This window comes from Priapulus caudatus, unplaced genomic scaffold (assembly GCF_000485595.1).
Source record: "Priapulus caudatus unplaced genomic scaffold, Priapulus_caudatus-5.0.1 Scaffold7, whole genome shotgun sequence".
Taxonomy (NCBI): Eukaryota; Metazoa; Priapulida; class Priapulimorpha; order Priapulimorphida; family Priapulidae; genus Priapulus; species Priapulus caudatus.
The window spans coordinates 1,068,241-1,092,087 of NW_014577068.1; the positions used below are offsets into that span (position 1 = coordinate 1,068,241).

A 23,847-nucleotide genomic window follows, 5' to 3' on the forward strand; every position below is an offset into this window, starting at 1 on the left:
TCTTATTCTCTCTGTCTCTCTCTCTCTGTCTCTCTGTCTCTCTGCGCTCGTCTGCTACGCGCTTCGGCCCGCTCTCGCTCGCGCTCTCGCTCTCGCTCTCCTCTCCCTCTCCTCTCTCTCTCTCTCTAACTACTCTCTCTCTCTTCTCTCTCTGCTCTCCCTTCTTTCGTGCGCGCGTTCTCTCCTACGTCGGCTCCCCTATTATTATATATATCCTCCTTTCCCGTTTTCACCTCCTTCCCTTTGCTCCGCATCTCCTCTCTCATATCCATAGCTCAACCACCTCGCCGCTCATTCTTCTCTGTTTCTTCCTTTCTTCTCACACCCACACTCTCTCTCTCTCTCTCTCGGATCTCTTCTCTCTCTTCCGGTCGCCCCCCCCATTATTCCCTATCTTTCTGTTCTTTCGTCACTTTCTGTCTCTTTCTCCCCACAACTCTCTCTACTCTATCGTCGGTTCCCTCCTCTCGCACCCTCATTCTTCTTCCATCACACTCGATTGTGTTGTTTTTTTCCTTTTCTTCCCACTATCTTTTATTCCTTATTCCTTCTTCAAATTTACCAAACTTCCCTTTGTATCGGCCAGTACTCTTCTCTCCCACCTCTGTTTCCTCCGCTTTTGTTTTTGAGAAGTTTAATTACAAGCGAGTTTTACTATTTGTGACAAATTCCATTGTGATATTTTTCCCAGGCGATGGGATACGAAAGCTAGATTAATTCAAACAGTTCGGGTAGGAGTCGCTGAGTGTAAAAAGCCACCTTGCACAACCCTTCACCCTACACGCGACGTAGCGAAAAGACAGAACCCGGGAGACTGATTCCAGCGACGCCACTATTTGTTAGACAGGGCCGAGAAGGAGTGACAATACAGCGGAAAAAGACGAGATCAATACGTAAAGTGTGGGCAGGGCGGCGAAGACATGAGAGCGCGCGCGGACAGAGAGCACGGAGCACGAGAGCGAGGCTGAGCGTAGAGACAGGCACCAGAGAGAGAGAGAGAGAGAGGAGAGACGAAGAGAGGGGGGGGGAGAGAGAGGAGAGCGCGAAGAAAGAGAGCGTGCTACAGAATAGAGAGAAAAAAAAGAGAGAAGAGAGTTAGAGAGGGAGAACAGAGAGAAGAGGGGGGAGAGGTCGGTTGAGTATGGATGGGAGAAAGAGGAGATGCGGAGAAGGGAAGAGGTGAAAAGGAAAAGGAGCATATAGTAATATATAGAGCGAGGAAGAACGCGCGCACGAAAGAGAGAGAGAGAGAGAGAGAAGGAAGATGAGGAGAGAGGGAGCGACGAGCGGCTGCGAGCGCTAGAGGACAGAGAGAGAAGAGAGAAGAGAAGAGACTGGAGAGAGAGAGATGAGGACTTATTAAACGCGAAGATAAACGCAAATGGTTGTTGTAAAAACATCACAGGAACATTGTCGGAAGTCGGGTTCACATGTTTATAAGCACAGTTGCAAAGCGCCTCTAGAATGGACGGATTGATTGGTGGTATTTTAGATAAAGTTTTAATAGCTACTTTGATAAAATGAGTTGTTGTCCTTTTGACAAACATGCTAATGTGTGATTAAGTTAACTCCACATGTCCAAGACCCTGATTATTTGTTCATTGCAAAAAAAAAATAACCTAAAAAAATTGTCAAATTAATCAAGTTACACAATGCAGAAATGCTAATTTTTAGCCCAAATGGTTGGAAATTGCATTTCATGAAGTCTAGTTTTCAATTTTTTTTCCCGGCCGGGGGGGGCATGCACACATCCCTAGGTTTTGCCTCGGTTGACTGCGGGGCACTCCGATGCAAATCACCAACCTCGGCGAGCCAAGGAGGTTGCGCATTTTTCACTCGCCGCACTTTTTCCAAAACACAAGGGACTGAAATTATTATGTACGTTTGATATTTATATAGGTACTGCATTAGATATATATGTTATCGTGCGCGTGCGTGATGAGTGTCTGTCTCTAGCTCTCTCTCTCTCTCTTCTCTCGCTCTCTCTATCTCTCCTCTCTTCTACTCTCTCGTCTCTCCTCTCTCTCTCTCTCTCTCTTCTCTTGTCAAGCTGTTGAAATTCCCCTGTATTTGCATCTCTTTCTCTCCCACCTATTCTCTCCGCTTTTAATTTGCAGTTTATTGCAACGGTTTTACTATTTGTGAAACCAAATTCCATGTGACTATTTTTCCGTTGAAGGGATACGCAATGCTAGATTATATTTACTGTTCGTTACAGTCGCACTGAGCTGCATGTAAAAGCCAACACATTCGAACCTACACGCGACGGCGCAAAAAAAGCGAAACCGGGACTTACAGATTCATAGACATCCTCACTATACAGTTTGCTGAAAAGTGTTTTGAGATCTCTTGTAGAGGTTACCAAGCGGTTCTCATTTTTAATAGTAGTTTAGGGTGCCGTTGGCATCGTTATAATTGATTACAGCAAAAAGCACCATGGTGCACTACAACAGTTTGTGTGGCATTATACCGTAGTATCTGCATTAGTAATCACACGATAGTATATTATATATATTATATATAGCTATATACATATATATACTATGTGCTGTGTGTTACTAAATCTTTTTTACATGACTCAGACTATTACTGATATTAAACATACTTTTTTACTACATTATATATATATATATTTTGTCATTTAATTAGTATATATATATATATATCAAATAAAAAAAAGGCCCCACAGGCAATCAAACACACACATGTATTGCGCGCGCGCGTGCATATTACCATCTTCGCTATATAAGGTTGTGTGTGTGCTGCTGCCGTCGTGCATGTTGCGGACGAGTTTACAGCGGCGCCTATACATACTAATTATACTAATTATAAACGAACGTAAATTACACAGTCTCTCTGTCTATCTATCTATCTTCGCTTGCTCTCCCACTCTTCTCCTCTGTCTCGCTTCTCGCTCACGCTCACTCCCTCGATCTCTCGCCCTCTCTTTCGATCTCTCCGATTGTCTCTCTCTCTCTTATTTTGTCCTACTTCCCTCGATCTTTCTCTCTTCTGTGTCACTGTTACTCTTGCGTCTTACCTGTTCTAAAAATCGCAGGAGTGTAATTCTCTCGTGGCGCAACTCAGCGTCCCTGCGTGCGTATTTGTACAGGTCAGTCGCGTGTAGGTTTGGACACGTGTTTGGTAACGAGTTGCGGGGCTTTACGCTTAAACGACTGTGCGAAAGAACACGTCAGGCGCCAGCAAGGTTCTTTCCATTCCCCTTGGCGTGTGATGGGCTCATAGGCAACACTACTAAACAAAAGAGATTCCTTGTTACCAAGGACCTGATCATGACAACTGCGGAACTTTACGCCTATGAGCTTTTGGTGTGCTCAGAATCTGAGAGAGTAAGAACCACTGAGAGGAGTGATGTATGTGTCAGCAGAGAGACGAGAGTGAAGAGTGCGCGCGTGTGTGTGTGAGTGAGAGAGAGGCAGAGAGAGCGTGGCTTTGTGTGTGTGTGTTGTGTGTGTGTGAGTGTGTCTGTGTGGCGAGGATAAGAGGAAGGAGGGGTGTGCGCTGCTTTGTATTCTGTGTGATTGTAGACAGAGAAAGGAGGGAACCAGAGAGGGAGTGAGTGTAGTGTTTCCGAGAGAGAGAGCGCACTTGCTGCGCGCGGCGGACTGGTCGTGAGTGGAGACCCGGGAGGGAGCGTGTTGTTGTCTGAGAGAGAGAAGAGGCAGAAGAGAGAATACCTGACGACGGCAGGTTGTATGTTGTTCCTGAGAAGGACAAGCCAGAGGTGTGTGGTGTGTGTGTGTGTGTCTGTGTTGTGTGTGTATGTAGAGAGGGTGCGACTGTTTGTGTTGTTGTGTGTGACGAGAAAAGAAACTAGCGAAGAAGATCACGGCGCGGGCTGTGTGTGTGTGAGAGAAGAGAGAGAGAACGGCAGGTGTCGCCGTGTTGTATGTGTGTCGTGTTGTTGAGACAGAAGAGAGAGAAATGTTGTGCGTGTTTGTGTGTGGATGTGTTTTGGCGTGTGTGTGTGGGAAGATTATGAGAGAGGAAAGAGCAGAGACAAAGAGAGCAGCGAGGTAGTGCGTGTTTGTGTTGTGTTGTGTCGACAGAGAGAGAACCAGGAGGAGTTTGTAGTAGGTCAGAGAGAGCAAGAAGAGACAGAGAGAGAGAGAGAGACGAGAGACGGAGAGTTACCGCTACCTGACCAACGTCGTCCGCACCATAAAAGTGTGTCGTCGCGCGCGCGTCCCGACGCCGACGCCAAACGCGCCACGTGTGAGTGTGTGTGCTGCTGAGTAGAGTGTGTTCTATGCTGATCTGAGAGAAGAGGGTGTGTGGTGTGTGATGAAGAGAGAGGGGTGTGTGTGTGTGTGTGTGACGAGAGAGAGAGACGGAGAGAATGGGGGATCTTTGCGTTCGTTGTGTTGATGTTGATGGGGACGCAGAGGAAGAGAGAACCAGAGCAGGGAAGTGTGTATGTGTAGCGAGCAGAGAGCACGAGAGAAACAGAGAGGGAGGTGTGCACGCGTGTGTGCGAGTGAGAAGAGGAAGAGAGAGACGGAAGACGCATGTGGTTTGTGGTGTGTGTGTGTGTTTGGTGTATTGTGGTGTGTGAGGTGTGTGTGGGTGTGTGTGTGGTGTGTGTGTGAGGGAAGTGAACCAGAAGAGGAGATGGTGTATATGCTTTCAGAGAGAGAGAGAGAGAGAGCGGTCGCGCGCGCCGCGGACTGTGGTAGTGGTAGAGGGCGGAACTTAACGTCTAGCAGCGCTGAGCAAAAGCCGTTGGGCCAACCCTTTGCAAATGACGTTAGCCCAAGTTGCAGTATGACGTGCGCCAACGTTGGCAGTTTTATGACGTATTGGGCCACAACGTTACTGCAAGCTTATTGACGTAATGGGCCAACGTGGGCAGGTAATGACGATCGTGGCGAGTTATGACGTCTGCCGCCAAACGTTGGCAGTGATTTGGGACTGGCCAAAGTTGACGTTATGACGTACATGTGCCCAACTGGCAATATGAGTTGGCCAACGTTAGCGGCATATTGACGTTGGGCCAACGTGGCACATATTGAGCGTTGCCAACGTTGGCATAAAATGACGTTGCGTCAACGTTGGGCAATATGACGTTGGCCACTTATGCAATATGACGTTGGCACGTTTGGCCAACGTCGCTAGCACGGTTGGGCCGTATGCCCAACGAGCACAAATCGACAATTGCGGCCCACGTTGGGCAGCCACGTTGCCCAACGTTGCATGAGGCTGTAAGACCAGCCGTTTGGGCAACGTTGGCCAACTTCAGCATGCTATGCTGGGTTAGCTCACGTAACGAAGTTATCTAAGACATTTTATATAGTTAAGTTATCTACTCGACAGTTGCTGTTCCTGCAAGCAATACGGTAATGTCGTAATGGGGAAACATGATTAATGTTTACGGAAAAAATACTATATACACACTATAATAATTAAAATCCACTGATCTTTTAAACTACTTGCCTTTTCACGATTTCAGTTGCAAAATTGATATACAAGAGTTAGTCAATAAAACATCCATCGTAGAGACGCAATCAAGCCACGGCGCTGATTGGCAAGCAATAGGGCGAGACCAAACAGCAAAAGGATCTAGTCTTATCCCCGCTGTCATCGCGTCAGCCTAACGCCAGCAGAGGGAAGCAGTGTTCCGACTTGCTCTAGTTGTTCTTGGCACTTCCAAGTACGCTCCGAAAACAAGACTCCCGCTACAAGCTGTCAGAAAGCCGGCGATATACTCTCGGTAAGGGGAGTAGTTAAATTTGGTACTACAGTTAAAGGTGGAGATTCCTCAACTATTCAGAGCGGCAAAACATACAAATCAGGCAAAATTAAATTAGTTATAACATTGCACGTTAACTGTTAATATGCTTATATTGTGTGATTAGGATAAAAAAAAGCCATTGCTCCGGAATCCTTCATTCGAAGTTGTAGACTACAAAGTAGAGACTTTATGGGTTGAATGTTATTGCACCATCGCTTTACATTTTTGAATGCTAACATGCGCGCCATTTTTGTTCAGCTACCGCCACTGGCCGTGTTATGTAATGTAGAACCATTGTAATACAACAAATAGTAATGTATTACAGTAATATTGGACTTACAATAACCAAATTTAGATCAAGGTGACGGCGGCAGAGTCTTGTTTCAAAACGCGTCACCGGACCGCAACGACCGTGCGGCCATCTGAATTCTTTAGCAATCATATTTCCGTTGGACCCTAATATCAGACATGCATTTTTTCACTGAAATACATCATCATATTTAGGTTTGCAAGTTCAAAAAACATATAAAAAGAGAACTTATTCAATGTTATTATGGTTCAATATTTACGAATATGGCAGCAATTAGTAGATATTAAACAATCGCGCGGTGGCCAACCATTTTTGGATTTTCCATGCTTTAACGGCGATTATCGTTTCATGAGCGAATTGACTTAACGAGTGACGTTGAGTCGCGAATCCCTGTTCAGTCATGCTGTTACGTTCGAATACGTTTTCGTTGGGTATTTTTATCACGTTTCCATCTCGAAAATGGTAACGAAAATTCTGACAATTAAACATAAACAGTTTCGAGTGACCTCTATGTCTAAGACTACCAAGTTTGATTTTCATAAAATGATTATATAAAAGTTATGACATCCTGAAGAGGCTGCCATTGGACTCTATTTGAAAATGATGTTGCTCAAAATATAACATATAGTGCGCGCTACGGAAATCCACAGCGAAGCGTTTTCAGAAGTTGTTTCTCGATGAGCAAAATATAGGCTTGTATTACATTATTTTACAGTTTAATTTCAAAGCTAACTGTTAGTTTAGTTAAGATGATACTTCTACTTAGTCTATCTCGTGTTTATTTAAGCAACAATTAAGTGGAGTTCGAGGAAGCTACCTTTAATATAACTAGGCATCCATGCCGAATTTTGCTGATATATAAGTTGAAGACTGAGACGTTATGTCCCCGGTGTTACTTGCGGAATTACTTGGTCGGTCGGTTTAACGAACGTAACCATCCAGGTAACATCTTAAATATGCCCGGACCGTAACTCGCTAGCTACCACTCAACGAGGTCTATAGACGACTTAACTATTTATATAGGAGTCGCCTACGTATAGCCTCTCCCTGAAACACCTAACCCTTTAACCGAAAGAGACCGAGCCCTACACCTAACCCTAACCTAATTCAAACCTAAACCATCATCAATAGTGCAGGTACGGTTGCGGATTACGTAAACCAGGGTACGTTCCGGTATACCGTACCGTACCCAGGGTACATTCCGGCAGTACCCTGGGGGACATAGACCCTATGAGCATAAGTGAACCCCATATGATATTAGGATGAGAAGCTAAAGCTTACAGTCAGTGTATGCCGTATGGGTTGGTGAGGGGCAGTTAGTGTATACAATTCACAAAACTGGGTGCCTGGTTACAAATATTTGGTAATAAGTGACCCCATATGATATTACCCTGATATTTCAGTGGGAACTTTGGTTTAAATAGTCTTAGTAGGGTTTTATTTGTGGAGGTATTAGAAGATGAATTATATGATGATAGTACAAAAGCTTCAGATAAATACATACTCATATTTTAGTGTATGGGTATTAGTATATGTAGTGTATGTATGTGGAAATGTATAACTTTGTTAACATAGATAAAGCATTATAACCATTTGCCTGACATGATCGCAACATTATGACAACAGGCCTTTTAGTTTACCACATTAAAATATTACAAATTAAGTGCGATCTCTTATTTTCATCATAAGCTGTTAGTTTTGGTAAACATTTCATTTGTGTTTAGTAACAGTGCAGCATTTGGATTTTTCGAACTACGCTTGTTGAAACTGTAATGCAGAAATAGTGAGATTTCTCTATAAAACTTAAGAGGTAAAGGATTAAAAGTCTATTTGATCTATTATTTGAACAGCAACAGCAAATAATGTGACTGTGAACTGTACACCACATCATTACTATTTTTTTAACTTAGATTCAGATGGTTTATGTGTAATCATGAGTATACTATAACCATCATGCATGTGCTTCAGCATCCGAATCGACCACAAAAAGACAAGGAACGCCAAGGAAGGCCGAACATTCACGCAGAAAGCCAAACGATCGCAATGATGACTGCTTCAATCAACATGTTTGTGACATCATAGAGAGCGAATTTGACTTCGAGTATAATCTGTCATTGTTTGACAAGGCAGCCGTTTTTGAAGAAATCAACTCGCAGCTGCCCAATGAAGGCCTGCGGCTAGTAGAGTGCAACAAGCGGGTTCCGAAATACAGGCACGATGAAAACGTGCTAGAAAACGTGCCAGCAGTTTACCGCCAAATTACAGCTCCATCGCACCCAGATCAGGAGTATTACACTGGTGAGTTGCATCTTATAATTTATTATCATTCTCAGTGTTTTTGTTCATAAATGGTAACAGTTTAATGTTACTCAGTTTTCTTATATAATTGTTGCTATTGCTATCATAGATGCAGTAGTCATCCTTACAGTATAGCTTCAATTTCAGGTCGTGGAATTTCGTGCATTTTCTTACCCTTAATTATCATGTAATTTTCTTGTGTATATTAAACTAGGTAGTAGTATATTAGTTAATAATCTTAATAGTGACTCTAATGTTTGTTTGTTAAACATGATTTTCTAGAAAAAAATATATGAAAAAACCATGTTGTTAAGTGCTCGATGAAAAAACTCCAGTACTTTTGTACTTTTGACTTTAGTATAGTGCATTTTATCAACTTCTTTGCTTGCAGACTCTGGACTTGTGATTCCCAGTATATCGTATAGTCTGCGTACTCGACTGCTCTCAGCAGCTGAGAAGTACGGGCTGAGTGTACCACGGCAGTTAGAGATGGTCGGACGTTCTGCTAGTGAGATGGCCCTGCAACTGCTGGGTGGCTGTCACAGGTGATTTATTTGCTACCCAATTAGGGTTTCTGTGTATGCTGGGATATAGCCAAGATTGATCTTTTCGAAGCATATACAAGAGTCAGTACTTGGTCAGGTTCCTCAAGTTTTATGTGGGTACATGTACGATAACTTTTATTACATCAGGTTGAGATGAACTCCCAAAGGTACTTGTTGTTAATTTGTTGAATGTTTGACTGAAAATCGTGGTAGGAAGTGAAGATAATAAAAATTCATTCACTAGCCATGTGGATATTAGTTTAGGGCTTTGCATAGGCAGGGTTCGTAGCGGGTCTTCCAAAGTCTTATAAGTACTTATTTTGCTAAAAATAAAATAAGGGCCCTTATTAGTACTTATTTTTGGTGAAATCTTAGAAAAGTACTTAATAGTCCTTATTTTTTGCCAAAGGACCATTTTTCAACATTGTTTTATAAACTGTTCTCGACTTAGAGTAAGAATTGTGTTGTATATATAATACGGAATAATTAAATCTAATAAATAATATCTAATAATTTATATATCTAATATATATCTAATAATAAAGTCTTATTTTGGCCTCCAGAAAGGGTCTTATAAGTTCTTATTTCAACATGTGTCTTTCTACTATGAACCCTGCAAGTGTTAAAACCATATTTTCGAAAATTGTCTAGTGTTTTCCCCACTTTTATGACCGTTTAATTACCTACCGTTATTGCTTGAGTAACAGCAACTCTCTAGAGTAACGATAAAATGTATTAGAACCTTCGTATTCACCAAAACATGCAAGTTCGATTACCAGCAAGCCTTTTCTTGTAATCTTGGACCAGTTATAGTAGCACTACTAACACCATCTATCATCCATAGACTTACACATCTCGTGCAAATTGCATAAAATCTTGTATTTTTCAAGTTAGTGTAATCAGTGATATATCCACTGTGAGGTGAGACTGTTTTGCTATGTTTTTTTTGGATTGAGCATTTCTGAGCAAAAGTCTCGTATTAAAAACTTTACCTTTTGCACGGGTATTGCTCTAATGAAGATTAATAGTTTATTGATGAATGAATTCAATCAATCACTTGTTTTATTTATAGAGGAGATATTATATATTTATATATAAGAGAGATTATATATATGAGAGATTTATATATCTCTATGCTCAAGCCAAAACCTCATTCCAGCACCTAATTATGTTACCACACAAATTTAGAATTTTTATGTAAAAATGGTATTTTGGATATTTCTCAATTACCAGAAAAAGTGAGGATACAAAATTTTCGCCACATGTTAAGCACAATATGTACCAAAATAGCGCCTCAGAATTTTTCTTTAAGTTTCATATTTACCAAGAAAAATGAAAAAAAATGCCTAAAATTCAAGTCGCACGTTTGCATTTAAAATTTTAGCGAATAAAGAGACATAACTCATAAAATACTGCACTTAATAGTAACAATCCCTGACGCCCTTTTTTATAGCAATATGTCACCATTAAAACGAGTGTAAAATTAAATTATTCCGAGTTGTAATCACAGAGAAATATCCATTTATACATCGACTACTATGTCAGAAATCGGAACGGAGAAATCGGCGTTTTTCTATTTTTCACAATTTACCGTCTTTGTGAGAAATGGGTGAACGTATGTGAAATATCTACGGTTAGTACTTACTGTGACATATCCATGACTAACTGACACCACTAAATTGGTAAAATGTTCCATGCACCTTTTCTTCAATTCTGAGAAATTAGGTTGTTACCATCGCAGAACGCTCGAACACCGCTCATCCTGACGTCACAAAGCTATGTGCTTTGCTGCACCGCTCATGTCAACAAACGCGCGCCTTACAGTAAGGTGTGTTGCAAGGTGTGAGAACTATTTTGGGCATACTTGTTGGATCACTATCAAATGTACATGAATGTACATGAATACATGTAATGACAGCTGTAGCAGGGTTGACGCTGAATGATACTGGCTTAGTGAATATTGTGGTTGTGTCATGTCTCTGACGTTAAGGATACTCTCAAGGTTTTAGGAAAAATTTTACCGATATTTTATTTTCAACTGTATTCGATGGCTAACACTATGTGCCACCTGTGTACATGCTTATTTCTCCATATATAACGGTACATGTGAACTGTCAGAGCGTTTTGATTGCCCGCGTACATGTTTAGTGAGCCGCGGCTGACGTCATAATGACGTCAGAGACATGATTCAACCAGTGTTATGATAAATAAATTTGTGTGGTAACATAAATTAGGTGCTGGAAATTTCATTAAATTGTTTGGCTTGAGCATTGAGATATATCTCCTCTATAAATAAAACAAGTGATTGATTGGATTCATTCGTCAATAAACGTTTAATCTTTATTAGAGCAATACTCGTGCAAAAGGTGGAGAGTATCCTTAAATGTTGCATGATCAATTTTGTTACTTTTGTTATTAGTATAACATATTTCTTACAATTTGATTATATGCAATCAAGTGTAGTATAAGTCCCACAGAATGAATGGCATTTATCTGGTATCCATTAGTACCATGTATTATGGTGACCAAAAATCAGGGAAAGGCTGACATTTTATTACATAAATCACTGAAGTTCATGTGGTACGTAGTAGTGACCTGAAAATATTTTATTTTAGAATCAATCCCGAAAATTCGCATCAGCGGCCAAGAGCAGCAGTGCTATGTGGACCTCACATGCAGGGTGCTCAGGGAGTTAGCTGTGCTCGTCATCTCGCAAATCACAATGTTGACGTCACGATCTTCATTCCCAATGCGGTGAAGGTGATCAATTGGCTGCAGGAGGAAATGAATCTGTTCAAATGCACCAGTGGTGTGCATGTGCAGAACATAAAAGGTGAGCTGATTTCGAACACGTGAGATATTTAGCTCTTACACCTAGCAGGTGGAAGTGTTGTCTGGTGATGGGAATTGGTTGGAATTTGATAATTGATTATTCGTTACACCAAGCCGATTGATAATTTATTTTAATTGGACTATTGGTTATAATCATCGTAGTTTAATTAATAACCTTATTTTAGCTGGCCTAAAATTAAGAGAGCTAGCCTATGTTTATATAGTATTGTTTCATAGGTGTGTTAATGTACTTTAAGCAAACTATAACGTCTCAGAATAATAAGATGTATGTTTACGAGACTTGTTTTAACATTATCTTTATATTGTTAATGAAATTACTATGATAGTATTTTCAAAATGGTTCTCTTATCGTATAGACAATGGGAATACAACCTTACTATAATATAATATGGTTATTTGGTTGTAAACATGAACAGCTGTTGTTATTTCATATTGAATGAAATTTTCAAGAAATATTTAAAAACTACTGTCATGATAAATCACACATTTAGCATTTAGTAAGTTCACGTGGCTGATATGTGCAGTCAAACCAGCCATTTCTTCTATTTCTGCCAGGCATCTGTTTGATTGTTTGTATCTTAGAGATCGAATAAAACAACTTGTGTTTGTGAATCGATTTGATAAACATCAGCACAATCATCATAAGAACAGGCTGTTTTTATTATTTTGATTATTAGTTTTCATAATCAGTTATGTAATCAATGGCTGTAAATTATCAACTCTTAATTATAATCAATAACTGGGACATCATTGGTGTTCTAATCATGTGGTTTTGGTTTATTCACTGATTCGTTGTTCAGTAACTGTTTTTCAGTAAACCAAGTACGTGTCCTGCCCTATCAACAAAATGTCTGATACAAACCTCATCTTGGCATAATACAGACCACTGTTGATTAGAAAATATCTGTTCTCACAATATTGTGAGCATTTAGATGTAGTACGTAAATCTGTGATTCTACTTCCAGAGATGACAAGTGGTTCTGTTGATATAATCATCAATGCTCTGGACAGCCATGACAACGAACAATTGCATGCAGAGTCATGGTACAAGGCTGTAGTGAACTGGACAAGAAGTCATCGTGCGTCTGTACTGAGTATTGACCCTCCAAGTTATGGTGTCGCGATTGAGGCCAAGTGGTCACTTTCTATTGCCTTGCCACTGCCGCTTCAAAAGTCTGTGGGCAAGATCTACCTGTGCGACCTTGGTTTACCAGCGAGAGTGTTTACTGAGCTGGGGATCAAGTACGAGTCACCATTTGGTTCAAAGTTTGTAATTCCTTTGCATAGCAGCGAGTAGAGTGTGTTGAAAGGTGGTAACATATATAGGGAGCTAGAGTAGCTGTTGATGTTAAACGTTTTTAATTATGGAGGGTATTTTTTGAGAAATGTCAATGCGGTCAGGAATTGGTCTCATGTAAACTGAATACTCTACATGTTTAGGATGGGAATATGACATGTTGTGCCATTGATTTGTCATCAGGTTGACTCATCACGCCTTTCTTATTAATGTTGTTTAAGTTACGTCATGGTGGCCTAATCTTTGCCGGTACTGAAGTTGAACCAATTTTTATAGTTACTGCAATCTATTCTGTTATGTGAAATGTATGTTTTATTTTTAGCAGACTGTTAAGGGGAGCAAGCAACTGGTGTATTAATGTTGCTGTGGTAGCAAGAAAGTCCTTTGGATACATACTATTATTATATAGCTATCCTAGGGAATAAATTTCCTGAGCATACTTGCCATTATTTCGTGATAAATTCAATAATTGGGATGAATTGCAATGTAATTGCTCAAAACGAGTGTATTTTATGTTCATGATAATGCTACGAATAAATATAGTGATGAGCCCTAATCCCCCAATCTCTAATCTTACATATAGCTGAATTAAGCATGAGTATACCAGATCTCCATGCAAAATCTACCCATTTTGGTGTGCTCTGAAATGATGTTTTAGCGTATGGTGGTAAGACGTTAGATCACAGTATGCAAGATTAATCTGTATGTGAAGGCATCGGTTATAATCAATAAAAAGTTATTTGGTTGCTACACACGTATCAGTTGCAGTTACAGCTGAGCAATTCTTAGTGTAATACATGTCAGAATCAAGAGTTATTTTCATCTACTCTTCAGCATTAACAAATAAATGACCATATGTTTTTTTTATAGTTAGAGACATGGTAAGGTTAGATATGTCAGTGAATTTAGGTTCTTAAGAATCATTAATTAAAAATATTACGTGCAAGTTTGTTCAATTAGTATTAAACCCAGTTAATTTGTATGGTTACTACGACACTTATTATCTGTATATAATGACGACCCTATATCCACTTCCCGGTGACACATTAAAGGTTTTAAAACATTAAATTTTTAATAAACGATAAACGATTTTTTTTTATTCGATACCTTGTCCGATCAAGGGAGTTTTACATGAATCGACTACGACTGTTGCTTTCTATGCAATTCGCATTACTCCTTATTAACTTTTGCAGCGTCATTTATAGAAGAACTTGACTCGTTATATACATGAACATCATTAACGGAGTGCGAGAATTATTAGAATATACTGATTCTAAACCATGTCTGTTGAGAGTGGTATTAGAGTGCGGGCACGAGCGAGCTGTGTGCTAGTCCGGCCCCGCTGGTCTTTCTCAGCGAATAGGTCTGATAATCTTTATAGCTGCTAAATTGTGTGACTAGGGAATTAGCACTAAAAAGTGAAGTCAGGGTTCGCTAACAAACATTCTCAGTATTTATTCCACACACTAGATATATATGTATACATTACAATGCGCTGCCTGACTGCTTCCCGAATACTGTTTAAATTATATATATGTATATATAGGTATGACGTACCGTACCGATGCTCTCCGTGAATGCGCTTTCGTTATTTATTCACGTTTATCCATCCAAACATAATTGAATGGGCGAATTAATTTGATTATAAAATGACATTGTTTTCGACGTGTATTCTATTTCTATGAATGCTGTCCATATTAACATAATAACATTCAGGCCCGTAGCCAGCTTTGTATTGGGGGGGGGGGTTCGTTTTTCAATGTTGGCAATTTGCTCGGCAGGGGCGTGTACAGGATTTGTACCAGGGGGGGTCTAACCGTAACCCGAAGTTGCGAGCACGCGAAGGGGGTGTCTGGGGGCCCTCCCCCAGAAATTTTTTAAAATTACACCCCCTCACGTATGCGTTTTTACTGCGCGAGGCAAGGGTGGGGTTCCGGAACTGCCTGGGACCCCCCTGTACACGCCCCTGCTCGGCGCGAAGCGACCAGTGCGAGGGCAGCCAAGCGACCGAGCGGGGGGGGGAGGGTGCCGGGAGGGGGTGTTCACTTGTTCACTGCTCCCGCACGATTGGAGATTTTGAATTATTACATCTAAAATAGAGCGTCACCTGATGGTGAAATTCCTTGCGCAAAATTTAAAAAAAAAAATTTTTTTGCTTGGGGCCGGGGGGGGTTCTTTCGAACCCCGAACCCCCCCTGGCTACGGGCCGCTGCAACATGACACATAACTTATAACCCACATACCATAATACATTCATTACTGCTAATTTAATTCCAATTTCATTTACACCCATTACACATATTTCTTCCCATCATCACCACATCATTCTCATCATCATTTTATTTTTTATCAATTCATTCATTTTTATTATCATCATCATTTCCATTTTTTTGCATTCATTTTTCCCCCACATTTTCCATCATTCTTCATTCGTTTTTCCATTATTAATTCCATTTCAATTCATTGTATATATCATTTCCCATAAACATTTTTTTCACCATTAACCACATTATCTTTTTTCATATTATTACATCTTCCACTTTTATTTACCGTAACGTCAATCCACCTATCTGTTTTGCTACTAGCACTACCTAGCTACTACCTAGCTGTTTTACTACTGTTGTCCACCTAGCTGGTAGCCGTACTAGTACTAGTTGGTGCTAAGTTCTGGTATAAATGCGTTCACACGAGTTACACGAGATTCGAGGCTTAGCTAGCCAGGAATAATATAGACTGGTACCCGGTCGACAGTTCCACACGCTACACTAACGTCGTGCAGCGAACGGGTACCAGTCTAGGTGAGCAATACGCGGCCAGCGTGGTGCCGAATATACGCGGCTTATGCCCCAGTCACACATACACGACGCACGGCCCGCGCACTGAAAATCAGCAATTTTGGCCAGTGCGTTGTCGTTCGCTGGGTGTGCGTCAGCATTCGTTACTCGTTCGTCGAGCGCGCTGGACCAACGCTATGTTATCGTTGTCATTCGCTCGTGCGCGGGCGTGTGCGTCGGGATTTTTGAGCATGTTCAAATTGTGCGCGGAGCTCGACGCATGAAGGTACACGCCAGAATGACGCCAGACACGCGCAGGGCGCGCTGGACCAACGCCAGACCCACGCGGAGCACACGATGGTATTCGTTGTATGTTCGTCGGCTGAGGTGTAGCGAACACCTAGCGCCACCCTAGCGCACACCTAGCGTGCTTCTAACGCATGTCCAGCGAACATGCAGCGAATATGGGCGTGCTGAACGAGTGCTGAACGAGTCTGTAGCGCGGCCAGAGTTCTTCTAGCGTGTTTCTAGCGTGTACGCAGCTGTAGCCATGGGTATATAAACGAGTCTCGCCCCACCTCCTCATCATCACTTCTCCTCCGACCCTCATGGTGATGACAGAGATTCCTGATCGTGTCTAGAAGAACTACCTCAGAAGATGGAGGATCCCGACAGGCTGCGACTACAATACGAAATCGCGGTTCTACAACATCAGCAGAACCTCATGAAACTGGCACTTCTCAAGTCCATGTCATCAGGAGAAGGAGAAGAGAAAGAGGTCAACGAGTTCTGGTCCGACCGTTGGAACGGTAGGCGACGACAGTTTGGCCTGTATGACCAGCTACTTGTTGAATCCGTAACGAAGACTAGGCAGCCTTCAAGAACTTCATGCGGATGCCCCCCGAGACGTTCGACGAGCTGCTAACCAGAGTGGGTCGAGGATCACCAAGCAGAATACCACCTACAGAAAGGCCCTCGACCCTGGCTGAAGTTGCCCTCACTCTGCGGCATCTTGCCTCTGGGACCAAATATCACTCAATGTCCTATGGGTGGAGGTGCTCACACACACCATATCCCTGCTCATCCCAGAAGTGACCTGTGGTTGGCTGTGCGTTGGATGTGCGTGGCTGTGCGTTGAATGCGCGGTGCATGAGCGCTAGCAACCCGCTGTGCATTCGTTGGATTTTTTAACATGTGCGCCCTGTATACGCTCTGTATGCGCCCTGTATGCGCGCAGCGCGCTAGCAACACGCTGTGCATTCGTTGTCAACTCGCTAGCTTCTCCCAAATCCTGACAAAGTTGGGCGCCACAACGACGCACTGATCTATTTCCATTTTTTGATTAATTTTCAGTGCGCGGGCCGTGCGTCGTGTATGTGTGACTGGGGCATTAGATGGCGCGGAATATGATTCCGCGCTTAGCAAGCCGGAGCATTCGCGGCTAAGCAAGCCGTGGCTTAGCAAGCCGCGTATATTTTAGCGTGTGAACGCAACTTTTCTCCTCGTGTGAACGCAGCTTATATATTGATCGATTGATTGTCTGTATGCCTATCCATATATATATAATATATATATATATATATATATATATATATATATATATATATATATATATGGTGCATCTCTTTTTGCATGTGTGTGCGTGCGCGCTCGCATGTGTGTATGGTGTGCGTGCATGCATGAATATGTAACCGTGACACCTGACACAAATATGTTTTAAGTGACATTTTCTCCTAATATGAAACCATAAGCGCCTAATGCCGACAAAACAAGATAGCTCAACCACAGGCCGAATAGTATAACACCCGACAGCTTTTGAATGCCCATGGTCCTCGAGTTCGCCTCCAGTACCTAAGCAAAACAAAGATATGCATTATTATAATCTGATATAAATACACCAAATTATATTAAAACGCGCGCGCACGCACACACACACACACACTACTACGTTTACTTATATATATATATATATATATATATATATATATATATATATATATGATATATATATATTTATTTATTTATTTATGGTTTTAGCCGTTTAGTAGCATACCTTTCGGCGTAGCAATAGTGTAAGGATGCACATAAAACCCACGCCTGTGAAAACCGACACGGACAGTTCCAAGCTCTGTGTTGGTACGACGAGCCTTTCTCCGCGCGCGTAGTGATACATGGCGCTTAACACCCATGGCAAGCCGAGTCCCAAAAACACATTGACGCTGTTGCTCCCTATACAAGGAAAAATTGCAACACGTTTACTGTGTATGCGTGCGTGTGTGTGCGTGCGCGCGTGCGCGTGCGTGTGCGTGCGTGCGTGCGTGTGCGTGCGTGTATGCGTGTGTCTGTGCGTGCGTGCGTGCGTCTGTACGTGAGTGCGTGTGTGTATCATACAAGCTGCTGCTCAGGGGCGGATCCAGGATTTTTGAAAAGGGGGTGTCCAGGAAGAAATAAAGGGCACTTTTTCCTGCTTACTTTTAGGCCACTTAGGGGGGTTTGGGGGACCTCCCCAAGATTTTTTTTTAAAATTGGTGCATTCTGAGAGCATCTGAGCAGTAATTTTGATGTCTAGAATGCAAAAATTTCAGTATCAGATCCGGTCCCCCGGACGCCTGCGGACCCCTCTTTGCCCATTTCTAGGTTTTTATAACGAATTTACATATATATAAATAAATCTTTATCAGAAAAACTAGCGCTAAACAAGATTTTTTTATGGAATAAAAGAGAAGTGTGTGTGTGTGTGTGCTTTTTTTTTCCTTTTTTGTGGTAAAAAGGAGGGGTCCGGACGCCCTCGACCCTCCCCCTCTTGATCCGCCCCTGCTGCTCCGCGTCACGATACGATGTTAGCAGGAGTACATTAACAGCTGATGAACACGATAACAAACATGGCGCGCTATGTATTTCACTTGCCCATTATATTTCCGATGGACGCGTCGGCGAATTTGTCTTGCATAGCCGCCGTCCGACTGGCGAATGTGTCAGGAAGACTCGTACCGAGAGCAATCAGCGTGATGCCAGTCACGCTGTTCTTCAGACCAATCACACATCCCAAAAGGTGTCCTAGCTGTAAATATATTAGGCATGCATGCAGGCATCACTGCTTGCAGTGGGAAACCCAGCGCCGTGTGTGCGTGCAGTTACTCGCACGTTTTCGTATCTGAACGGCGTTCTTCTTGAATTAAATCTCTTATAATATATGAAGGAATATTAAATTTACTATGGTATAAACAATATACACGTCACAAATATCGTACATAAACTTATACTTGTTTGTACCTGCTCAACTATTGCCGTCTCCATTCCAATGAAAAGTAGCGACACCACAAATGCAGGCCATGATCCAAGGTATTTCCTATTGAACGTAAATTAGTGAAAGACACATTTCGTCAAAGAATATATTGTAATCGGTAAACGCTAAGCAATCTTGAACGAAAGATGTAACACATCAAGAAAGATAAAAAAATAAGTGCACCTAATAAAACTACACTCGTTTCGCCGTATAAATGATTTCGGCAGGCACAACCTATACACACATACCTTGGAGGTATAAAGGCTAGTAAGACTTTCCACAAGAAGGATAGAAAGTGAAGAATGTATTCAGCTCGAGATGGTAAAATCTCGTTTCCTTCTTCATCTCTGTCTCCACCAACTGTCATTGCACTAGTCATTGCATTAAAAATTACCAATTATTGTTATTAAAACATGGCTGCACCTAATTAAATAATAACAGAAAGCAAATATAATTGATTTTGTGATTAAATCAAATTTATAGTTTTAATATATATACGTCTAGATGCCATGATGTTTCCAATATACCAACGCGTATGTATACGTATTTAAAAAATCAATGCATTTAAAAAGATGGGCGTTTTAATACGCACATGAAATGTCGACATATACCTAAAGAACTGTATGCCCCAGGAACCAGTGTCCTCCTCTTTGGAGAAACGCATGTTAGCTAGTCTTTCTCCGAGAACATCTGATAAAAATGTAAGCACAATAAGTAAGAAACAGATATTGTAACAGTTATGTTGAGTTGACTACAGTATCAGCGTTAAGTAAATTATTGTATTAAGCCTAGCTTATTCATGGCGCAGCGAATTTCCCGTTAACAATTAATACGCAAACATTACATTATGTCTGCCCGTGTGTTAAATATTAAAGCAGATTAGTGGTTCCGCGTATAAACTGGCCACATCGCGAATCTATTATCTCCTGTGAACAACGGTTATAAACGGCTATCACATAAGCAATTTCACCACTTTACCCGTAAACTCCCGACACGGTTAAGTATTTTAATTCGGACATGCTTCCGACACGTAAACGCAATCAAGTGGAATGCTACCGGGTTAAAATCGGGGTAACTCTTTTTCTGTAAGAGGCAATTCTAGTATTTAGTTTTGCCATACAGTAAAAACATGCGTATAAGAACCTAGTGATTAAGAACCTGTTTTAGCCTAAAATTTGAAACAGGTTCTTATTTGATAAAATTCAGTTAACACTTGAAAATTCACAAGTCAACTAAAACAAGCTCTATCAGGCATAGATTGTTTTAAAACAATCTAGTTTTGTTTTGTTGGTGTTTATAAGGTATAAAGGACATAAAACGAAATAAGGTTTATATTTGTCTGGATTGCAGTCATTTAGGCATAATTATATGCATATTTTATATAAACAGGGGACCGCAACAATATTCTACCAATAATAAGCACCTTTTTCTCTTAAGAAAATAAGAACCTATTTAAGAACCTAAATAGCCTAATTTCCCAGTAAACACCATGCAATTATATAAGAACCTTTTCAGGCTAACTTGGAAAAATGCCGGTTCTTATACGCGGTTTTTACTGCGCTAGTATTCCGCTACTGTTTTCAGTAACGCGAGGTTCTCTCACCTGGCGCCAGGTGGCACACTGCGGCCCCGTGTTCGCCTATCTTCGCACCGAGACTCGGGTTGCGCAGAGCTATCATGAAGTTCTTGTACATCTTCTCGTGATCGGGCAGGTCGCGGTTGATGGTGACGGTGATTAACTTAGACGTTTCGCCGTGCTTGAACTGGAGTACGCCGTGCTTGCTGAGGTAGTCCAAGCCGACAAGACTCTCCTCACCGCCTTTTGCTGAGCCATCTCTGCCATCAGTTGGTAAAATATGCGTAGATTATCATCTTAACTTCGCGATGTCCATACGCCAAATATTAACTCAGACCCGATTGTTACATTGAATCAAATTAATGTTAAGCCCGGCGCACACGTGAGTAATTTTACTCAGTCAAATGATGCATGCGTCAAAATACTCACGTGAAATATTTTCAGCGTCCGCCGCACACGTGAGTAAAATTACTCAATGTATAAGTGGTAATGTAGATCACGTGACTTTTTGAGCTTTTTGAGGTGATTTTTTTTAGGTTATCTTTTTGAGGTGATCGTGTTTGGTAGTTAGCGTTATTAGTATTCGTGCAGCGTTATGACTTAAAGCTGGGTTTACACTACCAACTTTGTGTTGGCGAATTGCCGAATTGTACCAACTTCGCAACTTCGCAACTGACAATCGGCAGTGTAAACGCAAAAGTTGCGCGTCCAACCGATCGATAGCAACTAGTTGGGAGATTATATCATGTTATAATTTCGCCACCTTGGAGTTGGCGAGTTGGACATTTTTTGTCAAGTGGCCAATCAGAGAACAGCAATCAGGGGTGTGTCCCACCACCCAGAGGGAGACCATTTGCGCGTGCGTGTGGGAAATGGTATTTGAGGTACTTTTGAGTACATGTAGGGCCTTCATTCTAACTATGACATGACTATGTACAGGGGGGGCATTGTTTAGGTCGGGTTCATTATTGAACATGTAGGGGTGACCACCGATGGGATGAGGGCGATAGCAAAACTCTTTCTTGGAATTGTGAAAAAAGCTGCAAAAGGGTTGTAACCTCTGCTTTGTCACTCAATTACTGTGGCCGAGCATGCGCGCCACGTAGCGGCAGAATGCCGCAGGTATTAAGCGCGTACGTCATTTACACATTTGTATTAATTTGTTGAAATTGCTCATTTCACTAGAGCGAGAGAGAACGAGCGAGAAAGAGAGAGAGAGAGAGAGAGAGAGAGAGAGAGAGAGAGAGAGAGAGAGAAAGCGAGAGAGGGGGGAGTAAGAGAATGAGGGGGAAAGAGAAAGAGAGAGAGAGAGAGAGCGTGGGAGAGAGACTCGGTGATTTAATAACGGTGTTCGCCCATGCGCAATAACTCCCCAGAAAATTTATATTATGCAATAATTATGCATTTAAAATGAAGAGGAGTTATCTTAGCATAGATTTATATGATAACATTCCATCAGTAGACCTTACTTGAGAAATAGGAAGAAGATCTTGCATGTAAGGTCCCCTCTACATATACCAGTCAGTAAACAATCTGCCTACGTTCGTGTGTTAGCGCATGCGCAATATCTCACCAGAAGAGTTATATTTTATGATGACTATTTATTTATGGTTAAAAAAACTCAATATCTCAGCATAGATTTAAGTAATAAATCGTTATCAGTAGATCTGTACGTATTTATAATTAGGAGCGCGCACTAGCCTGTAGCGTGCAAAACACCTACTTCATCCCCTTCCGTCCTTCCCCTTGCCCCCCTTGTCCCTCGCTCGACCTCCTACTTCTTTTACGGCCGCTCAGCTATCATCCCTACCGCCTTTTCCCAGTCTCCCACCCTTCTCTCTCTCTCTCTCCGCAAGCTATAAATCACCTGCATGTTTCTTCAGTAATTTCAGTATCTCAGCATAGATTTATTTAATAAATAATATATTAGATATTATTATGATAGGGTCTGGTTTCCGGTTCGGCCCGCCCGCAACCAGTTTGAACGTATGAGAACGGCCGCAGAATATTATCTTGGCATTGAACGGTGGGTGAGCAACGCGCGAGCGCCATCTTCATGAACAATTAGCATAGCATTCTGCGGGATGCTGCGACCAAAGTGAAAATTTTGAATCACAATTGACAATCAAAGTGAACAAATGAAGGTCGGGATTTGCGATGCGCACCAACTGTCCGGCGTCCACGCTTTGTTTTAAATGCGTAACATCGGCCTAAGACCATTTACTTTAGGCGCTATGTCCCAATCGCTATACCTTAGGGTAGGAATAGAAATAAGGTGGGCAGTGCCGCCACAACGAAGTAGTATAATAAGGTAGTAAGGTCAGAATTTGCGATGTGCACCACCTGCTTGGCAACATGCTCTCTTTTGCGTGCTCAACATCGTCCCTACGTCATTTGCCTTGGGCGCTACGTCGCCGAGGTGCCGACGTCACTGGAACTCGCGAGGAGTTACAGAGAACAAGGTGTCGCTCATCAACCAGTGCGTGCACGTACATGGCGTAGGTAACGGTGGGGGCGGAACTAGCGAGAGTAGAGAGGTGTGTCGTACATCAACGAAAGCATCAGTTTGGCATGCTACATTGCTGAGATCAAAGTGGAACGGAATTAAAGAGAAAGCGAGTGAGCGCCAAAGAGAGAGAGAGAGAGAGAGAGAGAGAGAGAGAGAGAGAGAGAGGTGGGAGAACGTACTAATACGATGGTTTCAGTGTGATATGGTACGTGGTTCAGAACGAGGTGAGATGGAACTAGATAGAGAAAAGCGGTGCAACGAAAGCTTCACTGTGAAATTTCATGCGAGATGTCAACCTGGCATCTGTGTGTTGGATTTAATAAAGCGAGCTGTATGTATGAATAATTCTTGTATGGCTGTGAGTACACATAAGACATTGAGAAAGAGGTGAGAGATAGGGGAAGAGAGGGGGAGAGAAAGAGAGCGAGCGAGAAAGAGAGAGAGAGAGAGAGAGACAGAGAGAGCGCGAGCGCGAAAGAGAGAGGCATCTAGATATATAGACAGAGAGCGAGAGAGCGAGAGAGAGAGAGAGAGAGAGAGAGAGAGAGAGAGAGAGAGAGAGAGAGAGAGAGAGAGAGAGAGAGAGAGAGAGAGAGAGAGAAGAAGAGAGAGAGAGAGAGAGAGAGAGAGAGAGAGAGAGAGAGAGA

At 41.9% G+C, this 23,847-nt stretch overlaps 1 protein-coding gene across 1 annotated transcript in view; it reads left to right on the plus strand.

The window, feature by feature from the left end:
• LOC106806129 (enhancer of mRNA-decapping protein 3-like) overlaps positions 1-13,813 on the plus strand; it is a 23,050-nt gene extending 9,237 nt beyond the window's left edge. Inside the window, exons 4-7 of the mRNA XM_014807986.1 lie at positions 8,031-8,360; positions 8,752-8,905; positions 11,521-11,738; positions 12,724-13,813. Of these exons, the coding sequence (XP_014663472.1) occupies positions 8,031-8,360; positions 8,752-8,905; positions 11,521-11,738; positions 12,724-13,055 (1,034 nt within the window). The 3' untranslated portion in view covers positions 13,056-13,813. The remainder of the gene's footprint in view (positions 1-8,030; positions 8,361-8,751; positions 8,906-11,520; positions 11,739-12,723) is intronic.
• The last annotated feature ends 10,034 nt before the right edge of the window (positions 13,814-23,847 follow it).